Raw genomic sequence first — 20000 nt, forward strand, 5'->3', positions numbered from 1 at the left:
CGTTCTTATATTTTTGTCTATAAAGAGTAACAAGGTGGTAGACAAGTTTGGAGTGAGTAACACGGTGGTAGACAAGTCTGGAGTGAGTAACACGGTGGTAGACAAGTCTGGAGTGAGTAACAAGGTGGTAGACAAGTCTGGAGTGAGTAACAAGGTGGTAGACAAGTCTGGAGTGAGTAACAAGGTGGTAGACAAGTCTGGAGTGAGTAACACGGTGGTAGACAAGTCTGGAGTGAGTAACAAGGTGGTAGACAAGTCTGGAGTGAGTAACAAGGTGGTAGACAAGTCTGGAGTGAGTAACACGGTGGTAGACAAGTCTGGAGTGAGTAACAAGGTGGTAGACAAGTTTGGAGTGAGTAACACGGTGGTAGACAAGTCTGGAGTGAGTAACAAGGTGGTAGACAAGTCTGGGCTGAGACTCACTGACATATATTCAGAATTTCTGAACAAGAACTATCAACTATCCAATATTCTGATCTGTTTCCACAAATACTATCAATACTACTCGTAAATATACTACTACCACCACTACTATTACTACTACTGCCTCTGCTTCTAACTACACTATTGCTACCACTACTGTTAATTCGACGACATCCATGGACTACTTCTATCAACTATTATACTACTATTCTTCCCGTCACCCCCCTCCCCCTCCACTGTCTTCTGGCCTTCTCCATGTCTCGCCCCAATTGTGACTTGATAATGGCTCAGAGTGGACCGAAATATCGCCTTAAGATGACCTATCTTAAGTGTCCATTTTAGCTGAATTGTCTAAATGGTACTGATAACTAGATCAAAATTGGACACGATCTCCCTTCGCACAGTCACAGCAACAATTATATAGAATAGTGCAGCAACACACTGCTGGTGTTCCCACTGTGTAACTATCATACAGAATAGTGCAGCAACACACTGCTGGTGTTCCCACTGTGTAACTATCATACAGAATAGTGCAGCAACACACTGTTGGTGTTCCCACTGTGTAACTATCATACAGAATAGTGCAGCAACACACTGCTGGTGTTCCCACTGTGTAACTATCATACAGAATAGTGCATCAACACACTGCTGGTGTTACCACTGTGTAACTATCATATAGAATAGTGCAGCATCACACTGCTGGTGTTCCCACTGTGTAACTATCATACAGAATAGTGCAGCAACACACTGCTGGTGTTCCCACTGTGTAACTATCATACAGAATAGTGCAGCAACACACTGCTGGTGTTACCACTGTGTAACTATCATATAGAATAGTGCAGCATCACACTGCTGGTGTTCCCACTGTGTAACTATCATACAGAATAGTGCAGCAACACACTGCTGGTGTTCCCACTGTGTAACTATCATACAGAATAGTGCATCAACACACTGCTGGTGTTACCACTGTGTAACTATCATATAGAATAGTGTAGCAGCACACTGCTGGTGGTCCCACTGTGTAACTATCATATAGAATAGTGTAGCAACACACTGCTGGTGTTACCACTGTGTAACTATCATATAGAATAGTGTAGCAGCACACTGCTGGTGGTCCCACTGTGTAACTATCATATAGAATATTGTAGCAACACACTGCTGGTGTTACCACTGTGTAACTATCATATAAAATAGTGCAGCAGCACACTGCTGGTGTTACCACTGTGTAACTATCACACAGAATAGTGCAGCAACACACTGCGAGTGTTACCACTGTGTAGCTATCATATAGAATAGTGCAGCAACACACTGCTGGTGTTCCCACTGTGTAACTATCATATAGAATAGTGTAGCAGCACACTGCTGGTGCTCCCACTTTGTAACTATCATACAGAATAGTACAGCAGCACACTGCTGGTGTATACAGGTTTGGTGTTATACAATAAGGTATAGTGTATGGTGACTTACCTCCTCCTTGCTCTCACCATCGAAGACCTTGGCTACCAGCTGGTTCTGCTCGCGGTCCAGCAGGAAGAGTGAGCATCTCTCAGCTGCTGTCAGCTGTCTCGCCTCAGCCATGATCTCCCTCAGCAGCACCGTCACGTTATCTGCAGCAGCATCACACAGCTGTTACCTCGAGACACTACCCTGACCCAGGTACAGAGGTAAGGCAGAGGTACGGCAGGAGGAGCAGGAGGAAGGGTAAGGATACAGGGAAGAATAATGAAAAGTAATAAGTCAGGGCCGGGACCCATGATTCGACCCCTGTAACCACAAGTGGGCGAGTGCACACACACGCGCGCGCGCGCGCGCATACAGTCCAACAGGTTGTCTGACACAGGCAGTTCAACAGGTGATTTGACACAGGTGGTCTGACAGGCAGTTCAGAAGGTGGTCTGACATGTGGTTGAGCAGGTGGTCTGACACAGGTAGATCAACAGGTGGTCTGACACAGGTCCAACAGGTCTGACACAGGTGGTTCAACAGGTGGTCTGACACAGGTGGTTCAACAGGTGGTCCGACAAATGTGGTCTAACAGGTGGTCTGGCACAGGTTGATCAACAAGTGGTCTGACAGGTGGTTCAACAGGCGGTCTGACACAGGTGGTTCAACAGCTGGTCTGACACAGGTGGTTCAACAGGCGGTCTGACAAAAGTGGTTCAACAGGTGGTCTAACACAGGTGGTTCAACAGGTGGTCTGACACAGGTGGTTCAACAGGTGGTCTGACACAGGTGGTTCAACAGGTGGTCTGACACAAGTGGTCTGACACAGGTGGTTCAACAGGCGGTCTGACACAGGTGGCTCAACAGGCAGTCTGACACAGGTGGTCTAACAGGTGGTCTGACACAGGTTGATCAACAGGTGGTCTGACACAGGTGGTTCAACAGGTGGTCTGACAAAGGTGGTCTGACACAGGTGATTCAACAGGTGGTCTGACACAGGTAGATCAACAGGTGGTCTGACACAGGTCCAACAGGTCTGACACAGGTGGTTCAACAGGTGGCCTGACACACGTGGTCTGACACAGGTGGTTCAACAGGTGGTCCGACAAATGTGGTCTAACAGGTGGTCTGGCACAGGTTGATCAACAAGTGGTCTGACAGGTGGTTCAACAGGCGGTCTGACACAGGTGGTTCAACAGGCGGTCTGACACGGGTGGTTCAACAGCTGGTCTGACACAGGTGGTTCAACAGGCGGTCTGACAAAAGTGGTTCAAAAGGTGGTCTAACACAGGTGGTTCAACAGGTGGTCTGACACAGGTGGTTCAACAGGTGGTCTGACACAAGTGGTTCAACAGGTGGTCTGACACAGGTGGTTCAACAGGCGGTCTGACACAGGTGGTTCAACAGGCGGTCTGACACAGGTGGTTCAACAGGCGGTCTGACACAGGTGGCTCAACAGGCGGTCTGACACAGGTGGTCTAACAGGTGGTCTGACACAGGTGGATCAACAGGTGGTCTGACACAGGTGGTTCAACAGGTGGTCTGACACAGGTGGTTCAACAGGTGGTCTGACACAGGTGGTTCAACAGGTGGTCTGACACAGGTGGTTCAACAGGTCTGACACAGGTGGTTCAACAGGTGGTCTGACACAGGTGGCTCAACAGGTGGTTCAACAGCTGGTTCAACAGGTGGTCTGACACAGGTGGTTCAACAGGTGGTCACTAACTGACAGTACAATTAATGCCATAAAAGTTGAGCTGTAAAAAAATTATTCACAAGTGACAAGGTAATTATGATACTTACCTAATTACCAGAACACCTAATTACCAGAACACCTAATTACCACAACACCTAATTACCACAACACCTAATTACCACAACACCTAATTACCACAACACCTAATTACCACAACACCTAATTACCACAACACCTAATTATCACAACACCTAATTACCACAACACTTACCTAATTACCAGAACACCTAATTACCACAACACTTACCTAATTACCAGAACACCTAATTACCACAACTAACACTTACCTAATTACCAGAACACCTAATAACCACAACTAACACTTACCTAATTACCAGAACACCTAATTACCAGAACTAACACTTACCTAATTACCAGAACACCTAATTACCAGAACTAACACTTACCTAATTACCAGAACACCTAATTACCACAACACTTACCTAATTACCAGAACACCTAATTACCACAACACTTATCTAATTACCAGAACACCTAATTACCACAACACTTACCTAATTACCAGAACACCTAATTACCACAACACTTACCTAATTACCAGAACACCTAATTACCAGAACACCTAATTACCAGAACTAACACTTACCTAATTACCAGAACTAACACCTAATTACCAGAACACTTACCTAATTACCAGAACTAACACCTAATTACCAGAACACCTAATTACCAGAACTAACACTTACCTAATTACCAGAACACCTAATTACCAGAATTAACACCTAATTACCAGAACACCTAATTACCAGAACTAAAACTTACCTAATTACCAGAACTAACACTTACCTAATTACCAGAACTAACACTTACCTAATTACCAGAACTAACACCTAATTACCAGAACTAACACTTACCTAATTACCAGAACTAACACTTACCTAATTACCAGAACACCTAATTACCAGAACACCAAATTACCAGAACTAACACTTACCTAATTACCAGAACTAACGCTTACCTAATTACCAGAACTAACACTTACCTAATTACCAGAACTAACACTTGCCTAATTACCAGAACACCTAATTACCAGAACTAACACCTAATTACCAGAACACCTAATTACCAGAACTAACACCTAATTACCAGAACTAACACCTAATTACCAGAACTAACACCTAATTACCAGAACTAACACCAAATTACCAGAACTAAAACACTTAACTAATTACCAGAACACCTAATTACCAGAACTAACACTTACCTAATTACCAGTGCTAACACTTACCTAATTACCAGAACACTTACCTAATTACCAGAACTAACACTTACCTAATTACCAGAACACTTACCTAATTACCAGAACTAACACTTACCTAATTACCAGAACTAAAATACTTAACTAATTACCAGAACTAACACCTAATTACCAGATCTAACACCTAATTACCAGAACTAAAACTTACCTAATTACCAGAACACCTAATTACCAGAACACCTAATTACCAGAACTAACACTTACCTAATTACCAGAACTAACACTTACCTAATTACCAGAACTAACACTTACCTAATTACCAGAACACTTACCTAATTACCAGAACTAACACTTACCTAATTACCAGAACTAACACTTACCTAATTACCAGAAATAACACTTACCTAATTACCAGAAATAACACTTACCTAATTACCAGAACTAACACCTAATTACCAGAACTAACACTTACCTAATTACCAGAATTAAAAGACTTAACTAATTACCAGAACTAACAGACTTACCTAATTACCAGAACTAACGGACTTGCCTAATTACCAGAACTAACAGACTTACCTAATTACCAGAACTAACAGACTTACCTAATTACCAGAACTAACAGACTTACCTAATTACCAGAACTAACAGACTTAACTAATTACCATAACAGACATCACTATTTACCATAATTAACAGACTTAATTACCATAATTAACAGACATCACTAATTATCATAACAGGCATAGCTAATTACCATAGCTAACACTCACAACAAACTTGTAAACTAAATTTGTGATTTCTTACGTCCTTGGAAAACTGTAGCATTATTATTATTATTATTATTATTATTATTATTATTTATTATTTTCATTGTTCAATCCAGTGACAGGATGATAAGTACTGTCTACACGCATGATAGGTTGACAGGTATTGTCTATAAGTATGATAAGGATGACAGATATTGTCTACACGCATGATAGGTTGACAGGTATTGTCTATAAGTATGATAAGGATGACAGATATTGTCTACACGCATGATAGGTTGACAGATATTGTCTACAAGTATGATAGGATGACAGATATTGTCTACACGCATGATAGGTTGACAGGTATTGTCTACAAGTATGATAGGATGACAGATATTGTCTACACGCATGATAGGTTGACAGGTATTGTCTACAAGTATGATAGGATGACAGATATTGTCTACACGCATGATAGGTTGAAAGGTATTGTCTACAAGTATGATAGGATGACAGATATTGTCTACACGCATGATAGGTTGACAGGTATTGCCTACACGCATGATAAGATAAGATAAGATTTTCTTCGGATTTTTAACCCCGGAGGGTTAGCCACCCAGGATAACCCAAGAAAGTCAGTGCGTCATCGAGGACTGTCTAACTTATTTCCATTGGGGTCCTTAATCTTGTCCCCCAGGATGCCACCCACACCAGTCGACTAACACCCAGGTACCTATTTGCTGCTAGGTGAACAGGACAACAGGTGTAAGGAAACGTGTCGAAATGTTTCCACCCGCCGGGAATCGAACCCGGGCCCTCCGTGTGTGAAGCGGGAGCTTTAGCCACCAGGCCACCGGGCCAGATATTGTCTACAAGTATGATAGGATGACAGATATTGTCTACACGCATGATAGGTTGACAGGTACTGTCTACACGCATGATAGGTTGACAGGTATTGTCTACACGCATGATAGGTTGACAGGTATTGCCTACACGCATGATAGGTTGACAGGTATTGCCTACACGCATGATAGGTTGACAGATATTGTCTACAAGTATGATAGGATGACAGATATTGTCTACACGCATGATAGGTTGACAGGTATTGTCTACACGCATGATAGGTTGACAGGTATTGCCTACACGCATGATAGGTTGACAGGTATTGCCTACACGCATGATAGGTTGACAGGTATTGCCTACAAGTATGATAGGATGACAGATATTGTCTACAAGCATGATAGGTTGACAGGTATTGCCTACACGCATGATAGGTTGACAGGTATTGTCTACAAGTATGATAGGTTGACAGGTATTGTCTACAAGTATGATAGGTTGACAGGTATTGTCTACAAGTATGATAGGTTGACAAGTATTATCTACAAGTGTGATAGATTGACAGGTATTGTCTACATGTATGATAGGTTGACAGGTATTATCTACAAGTATGATAGGTTGACAGGTATTGTCTACAAGTATGATAGGTTGACAGGTATTGTCTACAAGTATGATAGGATGACAGGTATCGTCTACAAGCATGATAGGTTGACAGGTAGTCTACAAGCATTATAGGTTGACAGGTATTGTCCACAAGTATGATATGACAGGTATTGTCTACACGCATGATAGGTTGACAGGTATTGTCTACAAGTATGATGACTGGTATTGTCTACACGCATGATAGGTTGACAGGTATTGTCTACAAGTATGATAGGATGACAGGTATTGTCTACAAGCATGATAGGTTGACAGGTATTATCTACAAGTATGATAGGATGACAGGTATTGTCTACAAGCATGATAGGTTGACAGGTATTATCTACAAGTATGATAGGATGACAGGTATTGTCTACAAGCATGATAGGATGACAGGTATTGTCTACAAGCATGATAGATTGAGATGTATTGTCTACAAGCATGATAGGTTGACAGGTATTGTCTACAGGTGATGGACAGTGAACTAACAACACACAAGTGGGTGAAATATACACACAAGTGGGTGAACTAACAACACACAGGTGGGTTAACTTACCCAGGTGGGTGAAGAGGTTCTGTGCTACATTCAGAAGTGCCTGGCACTGTGTACGTAGACGTCTCTCCCTCTCTGCTGTGGCAGTGTTTAACAGCATCCCTACTGTGTACCTGTAACACAGTGTAAGAACATGTAACACAGTGCTAGTGCATCTAACACAGTGCTAATACCTCTAACAGTGCTAGAACCTGTAACGCAGCGCTAGTACCTCAAACACAGTACTAGGACCTGGAACAGTGCTAGAACCTGTAACACACTGTGCTAGGACCTGTAACGTAGTGCTAGTACCTGTAACATTGTGCATGTACCTGCAGCAACAGTGCTAGAACCTGTAACAGTGCTAGTACAGGCAACACAAGTGCTAGTACCTGCAACACAGTGTGTTGCCCGAAACACTCAAGCAACAACACTCACCTGAAACACTCCTGCACTTTGAGCACGTCACGTTGAGAGAAGTCCCCAGCAGGAACCTTGTTGACAAGGCAGGCCAGCACGTCCGTGGTGTCCTTGCCCGGGGCACTGATGGGCACGCATAGCAGTGACCTCGGCCAGAAGGACTCTCTGCTGGCTCTGCTCGAGGACTCCGCCGAGGCCGCCTTTGAGCTGTTGGACTCTGGGAGAGGCATGCCGGGGAGAGAGTCTCCGGCATCCATGCTCTGCTGGGAGGCTGTGGGAAGCGGAGACGCGTCTTCGAAGCTCTCCCTGCTCCCCTTCTGTGTGCGGTGAGCGGGCAGCGAGGCCCTGTGGTACTTGTGCGTAGCGGCGAGTCCGTGGTAGTCCGTGCCCCAGCTTCCCTTGAGCCCAGATCGTGACACGTCCACGGACAGGTCCCTGGACAGCACCTTGAATCTGGAGGTGGACTCGTCGACGCTCCTGGCGGAGCCGTTGCGGGCGGCGCTCTTGAAACCCCGGCGGTCGGCGTGAGATGCGGCGGGGTCCATGGACACTCTACGGACGCTGCTGATGCCGTCAGCCTCGTGAAGGAGGCCCAAGAGCCTCCAAAGGTCCTCCTGGTGCGAGGGCTGCATGTCAGCCAGGGTCATGGGACGCCGGGAGGTCAGGGCCTTGTTGAAGCTGTTGTTGTTGACCTGCAACATTACACTAGTTATAACTCATCACAACACTAGTTACAACGCATCACACAACACTAACTGTAGATTTAATCTAAGATAACCAAAGTACACACATACACTGTAGACTTAACCTAGGATAGCCAGTCAAACACTGACTTATATCTGACAAGAAGAAACATTGTCCAATTATTTCATGGGTACCAATTATTTTAAGGATACCAACTTCATGAATAAAATTGTTGCAAGAAAACATTTTCAACATAAGATTGTTTCCCCTCGAGGCAAGCACATCAGCAATGAAAGTTTCAAGCCTACCGGAAGATGCATTCTCCAGTTAGGGCACAAAGCGCAACAAAATGCGTATGCCTACCCAGCCGATATCCTTCAAACGTCATTCATTTTGTGAGATTAATCAGCCGTTGATAATTGATGTTCTTCACTGAAATGTGTTTTAACGAGGGGGGAGCGCTAAACTGGTAGGGGATCATATAACACCTGCGGAATATTGATCATTTAGCCACCTTGGATCAAGAGCCACCCACCACCAAGCAAAACAATGCAATAATGCAAAATACTGATGATTCGCCACACAGTGACTTCATCGGTCCACACAAAGAATGGTGAAGATCAGAAGGAGTCTCAGGTAATCAGTCCCTCAAGCTGGAATCGATGAAATCAGTGCATCAATCTTGATAAGTGGCCTTATACACTGCAGACAGGTGAGGTGAAGCAGTCGTAGGCGATATCACATTAGACAAATCCACAGGTGGAAGCAGGTCAGGCCTATAGGTTTAGACAAGCGTAGAATTCCCTGTATCGAGATCCCCCAGCAACGTAAAAAACACTACTGCATTGTTACGAAATTAGAAGTGTCAGAATAGTGGCACCTTAGATACTCCCTCGACAACAAGCGCTCAGAAGAGGCTTTCTGAGGTTATCCCTTGGTAACCAATTTTAAGTGGGTCCTGACCCCACCCCCAAATATTCGGCTCTGACCCCCAAATATCAGGCCCTGAACTCCATATATCCAGCTCTGACCCCCAAATATCAGGCCCTGAACTCCAAATATCCAGCTCTGACCCGCAAATATCAGGCCCTGAACTCCAAATATCCTGTCCTGAATTCCAAACATATCCGGCCCTGACCTCCAAAAATATCCAGCCCTGACCCCCAAAAACATCCGACCCTGACCCCCAAAATATCCGGCCCTGACCCCCAAATATCCGGCCCTGATACCCCAAAATATCCGGTTCAGACCCTGAAACATCCGGGGTAGCAGTGGCCAGATGCACAGCATCCCTATTGATCAAGATGAGGGCACTCTTCCCCCACAACCCCGCTCTCCTCCCCAACACTGCAGCGAAAGGAGAGGGGGGAGAGCCACCCCCATGCAGGACGGGAGGGGGAACATACGCACCCTCCCCCGGCGTCAGTCACGCGTCATTACCCATAACAAACAATAACACCCACTAACACTACCACCTACTATGCCAGTGCTGAGGGAGCAGTGCAGGACTGGTAAGGGAGTAGAGGATTGGAAGGATGGTTTGGAGGATTGGAAAGGGAGGAGTGAAAGGTTAGAAAGGAAGAGTTGGAGGAATGGAAACGAGGAACACCGAATAAGATTGCAGGAGCACTGAGGAAGGCCTACTGGCCCATGCTACTGGCTTAAGTACCCGTGCAATCTATATTTAAAGCTATACAAAGTTTTCTCCTCACCGACACTACCTGGCAGTTTGTTCCACTCATCTACAACTCTACTGCCAAACCAGTACTTCCCTAAATTCCTTCGAAATTTAAATTTATCCAATATGATTCCATTGTTGAGAGTCGCGTCTTGGTTACATGTTTTCAACACGTTATTTACATCTTCATTTATTCCTAATTCCCTAACTGGTCCTTGTAGAGAGTGTAAGTTTAGCGTCTTCGGTCTATCCTCGTTGGAAAGGTTTGTAATACGTGGTATCAACTTGGTCATCCTTCTGTTTATATTTTCCAGCACATTTATGACCGTCCTGTAATATGGAGACCAGAACTGTGCAACATAATATAAATGGTGACTTACCTAGGATATGTTAACTTGAAATATAACCTTAAGACTTCTGTTATTTATACTTCTTGATGGGAAGCCAAGAGTTCTATTAGCTTTATTGTGACCACGTATGCACAATGGTTGGAGTGAATGTTTTGCAAGGCGAGTACCGTATTTTCTGGTATATAAGGTGCACCCACAAAAAACTTGGAAAATCAGCCTGCGCCTTATGTATATGCTCAAGGTCAGGGTCAAGGGTAGGCTCTGGGTTAAGCTTCAGCGTAAAGACGGTGATTAACCCGGTATATCCACTTTATTCTTCATTCCCTAACTGGTCTTTGTAGCGAGTGCAAGTTCAGTGCCTTCACTCTGTCCTCGTTGCAAAACTTTCCTAACCTAACCCAGGAGATAATTTCTCCTCCTATTCCATGTGCCGCCAATTTCTTAACAGGGAGAGCGAGGGATTAGAAAGAAAATGGGTTGGAAGAGTGATGAGTGGCATTGAAAAGGTGGGGGGGGGAGAGGGAGGGAGGGAGGGAGGGAGGGAGAGAGAGAGAGAGAGAGAGAGAGAGAGAGAGAGAGAGAGAGAGAGAGAGAGAGAGAGAGAGAGAGAGAGAGAGAGAGAGAGAGAGAGAGAGAGAGAGAGAAGGAAAAAGCTGAGGTATCATACACGTCGTGTGATCACTGAACATTAAAACTTTCTTCTGACGAAGTTTTAGCTTTCTTAAAACACATCTAGTCGAGTCTCCCCCCACCCCCTTCTTACCAGATGTAGGGAGGTCCATCATACCCCAGGGAAGGGAGTCTTCCCCCCCAGGGGGTGTGGGAGAGGGGGAAGAAGGGACACTGATAGCCTCGTTACTTACGACAAACCTTGAGTAACGACGTGTATTGGCGAGCCTTTCAAAGACTGGCGGTGTGTAACATGCTATACGCTGAGGACCCTCAAGGGTCACACTCTTATGCCCACACCACGGTAACGTGACTCTTAAGGGTAAGCAGCGTGGAGGTAGCCTTGTCCTGGGACGTGGTACACCACCTTCGGGACAACACTGTGTTGTAAACAAAGGGAATATTTGGTCGGAAATATTGTAAGTTAGGAGCGGGATATTGAGCCTTGTGTGTGTGTGTGTGTGTGTGTGTGTGTGTGTGTGTGTGTGTGTGTGTGTGTGTGTGTGTATGTGTGTATGTGTGTATATGTGTGTGTGTGTGTGTGTACTCACCTAATTGTGGTTGCAGGGGTCGAGACTCAGCTCCTGGCCCCGCCTCTTCACTGATCGCTACTGGGTCCTCTCTCTCTCTCTCTCTGCTTCCTGAGCTTTGTCATACCTCTTCTTAAAACTATGTATGGCTCCTGCCTCCACTACTTCACTTGCTAGGCTATTCCACTTGCTGACGACTCTATGACTGAAGAAATACTTCCTAACGTCCCTGTGACTCGTCTGAGTCTTCAGCTTCCAGTTGTGACCCCTTGTCCCTGTGTCCCCTCTCTGGAACATCCTATCTCTGTCCACCTTGTCTATTCCCCGCAGTATCTTGTATGTCGTTATCATGTCTCCCCTGACCCTTCTGTCCTCCAGTGTTGTCAGTCCGATTTCCCTTAACCTTTCCTCGTACGACATTCCCTTGAGCTCTGGGACTAGCCTTGTTGCAAACCTTTGTACTTTCTCTAACTTCTTGACGTGCTTGACCAGGTGTGGGTTCCAGACTGGTGCTGCATACTCCAGTATGGGCCTAACATACACAGTGTACAGTGTCTTGAACGATTCCTTATTAAGGTATCGGAACGCTATTCTCAGGTTTGCCAGGCGCCCGTATGCTGCAGCGGTTATTTGGTTGATGTGTGCCTCCGGTGATGTGCTCGGTGTTATGGTCACCCCAAGGTCTTTCTCCCTGAGTGAGGTCTGTAGTCTTTGTCCACCTAGCCTATACTCTGTCTGCGGTCTTCTTTGCCCCTCCCCAATCTTCATGACTTTGCATTTGGCTGGATTGAATTCGAGAAGCCAGTTACTGGACCACATGTCCAGCCTGTCCAGGTCTCTTTGCAGTGTGTGTGTGTGTGTGTGTGTGTGTGTGTGTGTGTGTGTGTGTGTGTGTGTGTGTGTGTGTGTGTGTGTGTGTACTCACCTATATGTGGTTGCAGGGGTCGATTCATAGCTCCTGGCTCCGCCTCTTCACTGGTCGATACTAGGTCACTCTCTCCCCTCTCCTAGAGCCTTATCATACCCCTTCTTAAAGCTGTGTATGGAACTTGCCTCCATTACTTCACTTTCCAGATTATTCCTTTTCCTGACAACTGTAAGGCTAAAGAAATACTTCCTAACATTCCTATGGTTCATCTGGGTTTTCAGTTCCCTTGTTCATGTGTCACATCTATACTCACCTATATGTTGCTGCAGGGGTCGGATCTCAGCTCCTGGCCCCGCCTCTCAACCTGCCACTCTCCAGATTCACTCCCTCCTAGCCTTGTGGGCCCTATCGTACCTATTCCTCAAACTGTGTGTGGAGCCTGCCTCCATTCCACTTCCTGACATTCCTCAGACCGATCATTGACTAATTTCCAAACAAGCCGTTGTCTACCTGTTTCACACCTCTCAGTTTGTCCCTGTCTATCCTATCTCCCCTTGTTCTTCTATCTTCCAACGTCTATATAAGACACACGTGCAACAGTTAGGTATCTTCATTCAGAATTCTTATGGGGGAGCGCTAAACCCGTAAGGATTATACAGCGCCCGTGAGGGGGTGGGGAGGCGGAAGGCATTCAGGGAATTGAAGCACAGATCCAATTCCCTAGATCAAGAGCCGCTCACCAGCATCAAGGAACCTCCCTTGAAGGGATCTTTATTCCAAAACGTTTCGCCTACCCAGTAGGCGTCTTCAGTCGAATACAGAAGAGGCATCGGAACAGTGGAGAGGTGATGTAATCAGTCGCTCAACCTGGAGAAGAGTTCTGCTCCACAGTCTACTGCCTCCTCTATATTTGACTGTAGAAGTCTACTGTGTAGACGAAACGTTTCGGAATACACACACCCAAGTGTTGCACATGTGTCTTACTAAACCACCGGAGTATGTTCCATGTTATTCTTGCCGCAATCTATGTTATCCTAGTGCCTTGTGACTTACACTATCAAATACCTTCTTGCTGTACTCCAGGAATATCCAGTCCACCCATCATTCCCTCCCTCCCTCCTCTCTCTGTTATTTTGTGACAGAATTCCAACAGGTTGGTAAGACAAGACATACCATCAGTGAAGCCTTGCTGGTTATTGTTCATGAAAGCATTTCTCTCCAAGTGCTCTACCACTCCCTTATCTTCTCCATTACTTCACGTAGGGTGTGGGGGGGAGGGAGGGAGGGAGGGAGGGAGGGAGAGAGGGAGAGAGGGAGAGAGGGAGAGAGGGAGAGAGGGAGAGAGGGAGAGAGGGAGAAATTCCTTAGGAACCCATCAAGTCCCCTGCCAAATGAAATTCCTTGCGTGGAGGAAGTAGTGCCCTCCACCTCAACCTCCACTCACACTCAGCCTCCACTCACTCAACCTCCACACCCAGACCCACTAGACTCTCCCTGCACCCACGAGGGACAGTAAACACGTCCACCTGAGCAGGTGAGGTTACCTGGGAACACTTGACATGTTATAATTACATTGCGTCTCTGTGAATTACACTGTACTGCAATTACTGAGTGTCCAGGAATTGATGTAAGTGTTCTGGAAGTACTGAAAGTGTCCTGGAACTGCTGTAGATGTCCTGGAACTGCTCTATGATTTATGGTACTAGTGTCCTGGAACTACAAGGGTCCTGGAACTACTACAAGGGTCCTGGAACTGCTGTAGGTGTCCTGGAAGTGTTGTAGGTGTCCTGGAACTACTACAAGGGTCCTGGAACTGTAGGTGTCCTGGAACTGCTTACGATTTATGGAAATACTAGTATCCTGGAACTACTACAAGTGTCATGGAACTGCTGAAGGTGTTCAGGAACTACTAAAAGTGTCTTGGAACTGCTGAAGGTGTTCAGGAACTACTAAAAGTGTCTTGGAACTGCTGAAGGTGTTCAGGAACTACTAAAAGTGTCTTGGAACTGCTGAAGGTGGCCTGAAACTGCTGGAAAAAAAACTTGGAACTCCTGAAAGTTTGAAGAGAATTGAATCTTGCAAAATACTCTGAGCCGCGTAATGATCTTAAACGCTCTATAACCCATACAAATTTAACGCTTCCGCAAAAGCACAACGGCAGCAACAGCAGCAGCAGCGGCAGCAGCAGCAGCAGCAGCAGCAGCAGCAGCAGCAAACAAAAACATCCACACTGCGTTAAATTAGAGTAAATAAGTTTATGTTTACTCTGTGAAATGACATCAAAGGCTTGAAGAGTGGAGACGGGAAGGAGGAGCAGCGTGGTGTAGATGCCAAGAGGCTGGCAGCTTTAATTCCTCCTCCAGGGGCCACCACAGTAAACAACACACTGCTGACACATCTCTCACAAACACAACTGACCACTCTTCTTGCATCTCTTACCAGTTTAAACCACACACACGCAAGTCATACTACGGGATTTTAATGTCTTTTTTTTTTTTAAATATGCTTGAAAACAGTTTGGTATCCGAGTGGTTAATAAGCTGGGTTACACACACTAACTTTACCTCTACCACCAATAAGGTTGTTGATGCTTGATTAACAATGATAATATAACACTGTGTCCTGTTGCTAAAATAGGAGTCTTGGCTGGTAATCTTCACACCTTGGTTATGTCTGGGGAATCTATATCCCTATGGTGACCACCTGGTGAAGTTTTCCCTGGGATATGACGTCTGGCTAGAAGTTATAGGGAACGGGGGGGGGGGTTAGAGGTCTTTATAAGTTCAGAAAACACTTGTCCTGTTTACTGACAAATCTGGAGGAGGAAGAGTATGATGTAAATGAACTGTTTCACACACCTGGTCACCACGAGTCCCACTAAATCTAGTGTCACTAGGCCACAAGACGAGGCTATGTGTTAAGTCTCGGAATTCTGACTCTGGTCTATCCCTTTGTGTAAACCACACGTGGTCTGCTAGCCATGAAGGGTGTCCCCTGGACCTTAGAGTTAGGGGAAGGGGCGCACAGAGGACTATATAAGCACAAGGAAACAGCTAAGAGGGAGAGGGAAGAACTCTTGCCGGTGTGGAGAGCTCTGGACAGAGGACTGACAGAGGACAGTACTTTGGCTGGACGAGACAGTCGGAGACACTGTTGGAGACTTTGGGCAGAGTACCGGCTGGCAGGAGATAAGATAAGATAAGATTTCGTTCGGATTTTTAACCCCGGAGGGTTAGCCACCCAGGATAACCCAAGAAAGTCAGTGCGTCATCGAGGACTGTCTAACTTATTTCCATTGGGGTCCTTAATCTTGTCCCCCAGGATGCGACCCACACCAGGTACCTATTTGCTGCTAGGTGAACAGGACAACAGGTGTAAGGAAACGTGTCGAAATGTTTCCACCCGCCGGGAATCGAACCCGGGCCCTCCGTGTGTGAAGCGGGTTACCTGGAGCTTTAGCCACCGGGCCACCAGTGGGTCTTGGGACCTGTGGCTACAAGTTGACTGAATTCCTGAGGTGAACTGTTCTACCAACTTATAGTGTAAGTTATGCAAAACAGTCAGGTGGGGAGTTGAAATATAGCTCTAGGCCTTTCGTGTTGCAATCAACACATCACCAGGAGCTAGCAATGTTACGGAAAAGGGGATAAAATCCGAGCAAAATCGTTCAGAGTGTTTTTGCTAAGATGAAGGAGGATGAAAGTAAAAGTTATATTCACTCTTGTCAGTAAAATTATTCCTTTTCTGAATTTGTGTACCATCCCCATTAATCTCAGTATCAAACCCCTTTCTGCTTCTCCAAAGCATACTATTGTACAATAAGTAAATAAATGTATTTGAGTGAGGTAGTATAGTCACTGTCCCCGTCTACCTCACCATGAGATTATTATCTTCATTTTATTTATAATAATGAGTGAGTGGGGACGGGTGAGGTCGATGGTTGTTAATGAGAGATACTGAGGTCACCAGTGACCTCACTGGTATTGTGAGCAACTTACCGGTATTGTGAGTGGGCAGGAGAGACGATGAGGACCCAGGACGTGTACTGTCAGCTCCTCATCAGCAGAGACGAGGATGAGGAAGGTCAGCCTCGCCTCACACACAGCTGACAACTGTCAACAATACCAACGTTATTTACACCAATTACGAATGATCCTTTTCAAACCAACTTGTCTTATTTGCTCCTTATATACACAATAAATGTTTAATACATGCATAATAAATATAATATAAAAATTAATAATAATGAAGGCACGCTGATGACATAGCCACGTATATAATATATATATTACTGTCGAAAGCTAGTGTGACTTATTTCTCTGGACTCAGGCTCCTTTGCATTAACCATTCACACACAAAAACGTCTTACAATAATTATATTAACAATAAAAAACAGAAGAATATGTCTCTAAAAATAGTTAATTTTGATGTATTTTAATGGAAAATGAAAAAAAAAATCATGCTTTTATGAAGGCAAGTTTTGTACACAGGACGCCATGTTGGATGAACCCGGAACCCCCCTCCCCTCCCCCTCAACTAGGGGGGTGAGGGGAGGGGGGTTCGATGGCCTCATAATCCAAGGAAGTTGAGCTACCCCCTCCCATTCTTCCCCTTCTTCCCGGTCGCTGCCCCTCAAGGAAGGCTCCTTGACGCTGGTGAGGGGCTCTTGATCTAGGGAATTGGATCTGTGCTCCAGTTCCCTGAATTAAGCCTGAATGCCTTCCATCCCCCCATAGGCGCTGTATAATCCTACGGGTTTAGTGCTTCCCCCTTGATTATAATAATAATAATAATTCCCGGTCGCTGAATGACATTTATGAGTACACGTTTCTCTCTCTCTCTCTATCTATCTTCCAGTGGACCACTGATATAAACCAAGTGTTCCAGTGGACCACTGATATAAACCAAGTATTCCATTGGACCACTGATATAAACCAAATGTTCCATTGGGCCATTGATATAAACCAAGTCTTCCATTGGACCACCAGTGGACCACTGATATAAACCAAGTCTTCCATTGTACCACTAGTGGACCACTGATATAAACCAAGTGTTCCAGTGGACCACTGATATAAACCAAGTCTTCCATTGGACCACTAGTGGACCACTGATATATACCAAGCCTTCCATTGTACCACTAGTGGACCACTGATATAAACCAAGTATTCCACTGGACCACTGATATAAACCAAGTATTCCATTGGACCACTGATATAAACCAAGTGTTCCAGTGGACCACTGATATAAACCAAGTCGTCCATTGTACCACTAGTGGACCACTGATATAAACCAAGTATTCCACTGGACCACTGATATAAACCAAGTATTCCATTGGACCACTGATATAAACCAAGTGTTCCAGTGGACCACTGATATAAACCAAGTATTCCATTGGACCACTGATATAAACCAAGTATTCCATTGGACCACTGATATAAACCAAGTCGTCCAGTGGACCACTGATATAAACCAAGTCGTCCAGTGGACTACTGATATAAACCAAGTTTTCCAGTGGACCACTGATATAAACCAAGTCTTCCAGTGGATCACTGATATAAACCAAGTCTTCCAGTGGACCACTGATATTAACCAAGTATTCCAGTGGATCACTGATATAAACCAAGTATTCCATTGGACCACTGATATAAACCAAGTATTCCAGTGGATCACTGATATAAACCAAGTCTTCCAGTGGATCACTGATATAAACCAAGTCTTCCAGTGGATCACTGATATAAACCAAGTATTCCAGTGGATCACTGATATAAACCAAGTCTTCCAGTGGACCACTGATATAAACCAAGTCGTCCAGTGGATCACTGATATAAACCAAGTATTCCAGTGGATCACTGATATAAACCAAGTCGTCCAGTGGATCACTGATATAAACCAAGTATTCCAGTGGATCACTGATATAAACCAAGTCTTCCAGTGGATCACTGATATAAACCAAGTCGTCCAGTGGATCACTGATATAAACCAAGTATTCCAGTGGATCACTGATATAAACCAAGTCTTCCAGTGGATCACTGATATAAACCAAGTCCTCCAGTGGACCACTGATATTAACCAAGTCGTCCAGTGGACTACTGATATAAACCAAGTCTTCCAGTGGATCACTGATATAAACCAAGTTTTCCAGTGGACCACTGATATAAACCAAGTCTTCCAGTGGTCCACTGACAACAATATGATGTTCAGTGAGGATAAATTTCAGTTACTACGTCATGTAAGGAATGAGGAAACAACAACAAGATCAGAGAACAATAAAGACTTAAACACTCAACAGAGTCAGTGTGATGTGTGAGATCTGGGAGTGATAATGTCAGAAGATTTCACGTTCAAGAGAACAACAATGTTATCACAACTGCAAGAAAAATAATAAGTTGGATAACTAGAACCTTCATAACAAGAGATACCAAGCCAATGATTCTGTTCAGGCTGGAATATTGCTGTGTACTAACAACCTAATTCAGGGCTGGAAAAATTACTGAACTGGATAATGTAGAGAGAACCGTCACAGCTCGTAAGAACTCAGTCAAGCACCTGAAGTACTGGGAGTGCTTGAAGCACCTAGAACTGTACTCCCTAGAACGCAGGCGAGAAAGATACATCATAATCTACACCTGGAAGATACCAAACCAGCACACTGAAATTTTTGCTTATGAAGGTAGGTAGGCTTGGCAGACGGTGCAGGATACCTTCAGTGAGAAGCAAGGAAGAGATGAATACACTGAGAGAACTCAGTGTAAAGGAGCCACGACTATTCAACACCTTCCCACAATACCTCCAACAAATTGTGGAAATATAAAAACAAGGAAGGCGGATATTGCATTCTTGCAGAAAACTTGGCAATTTTTTGGTCATCCGGATGTGTTGGGAAGGAAGGAGGAAGAGGGAAGGGAGGAGGAGGAGAAAGAAGAAAGGAAGGAGGAGAAAAGGGAAGAATGAGAAAGAGCAAAGGGAGGGGAAAGGGAGGAAGAGGAAAGGGAGGAGGAAGAGGAAAGGGAGGAAGAGGGAAGTGAGGAAGAGGAAGAGGGAAGGGACGAGGAGGAAGAGGGAAGGGAGGAGAAGGGAAGGAAGGAAGAGGAGAAGAAGGAAGAGAGTGGAAGTGAAGTGTACGAGGACAAGGCCAGGAAAAATGCCAGGGTAGATAATGAGAACTTTCATAACAAGAGAAGCTACACCAACAACATTACGTTACAAATC

General features: G+C 44.9%; 1 protein-coding gene across 1 annotated transcript in view; it reads right to left on the reverse strand.

Annotated features, from left to right (window-relative positions):
- Positions 1-20000, reverse strand: part of LOC128704033 (cGMP-specific 3',5'-cyclic phosphodiesterase) — a 43554-nt gene that overhangs the window by 21737 nt on the left and 1817 nt on the right. The window contains exons 3-6 of the mRNA XM_070091745.1: positions 16790-16903; positions 8031-8704; positions 7617-7726; positions 1891-2030 (exon numbers count right to left, since the gene is read on the reverse strand). Coding sequence (XP_069947846.1) covers positions 1891-2030; positions 7617-7726; positions 8031-8704; positions 16790-16903 — 1038 coding nt within the window. The remainder of the gene's footprint in view (positions 1-1890; positions 2031-7616; positions 7727-8030; positions 8705-16789; positions 16904-20000) is intronic.

Source organism: Cherax quadricarinatus, chromosome 37, assembly GCF_038502225.1.
Source record: "Cherax quadricarinatus isolate ZL_2023a chromosome 37, ASM3850222v1, whole genome shotgun sequence".
NCBI lineage: Eukaryota > Metazoa > Arthropoda > Malacostraca > Decapoda > Parastacidae > Cherax > Cherax quadricarinatus.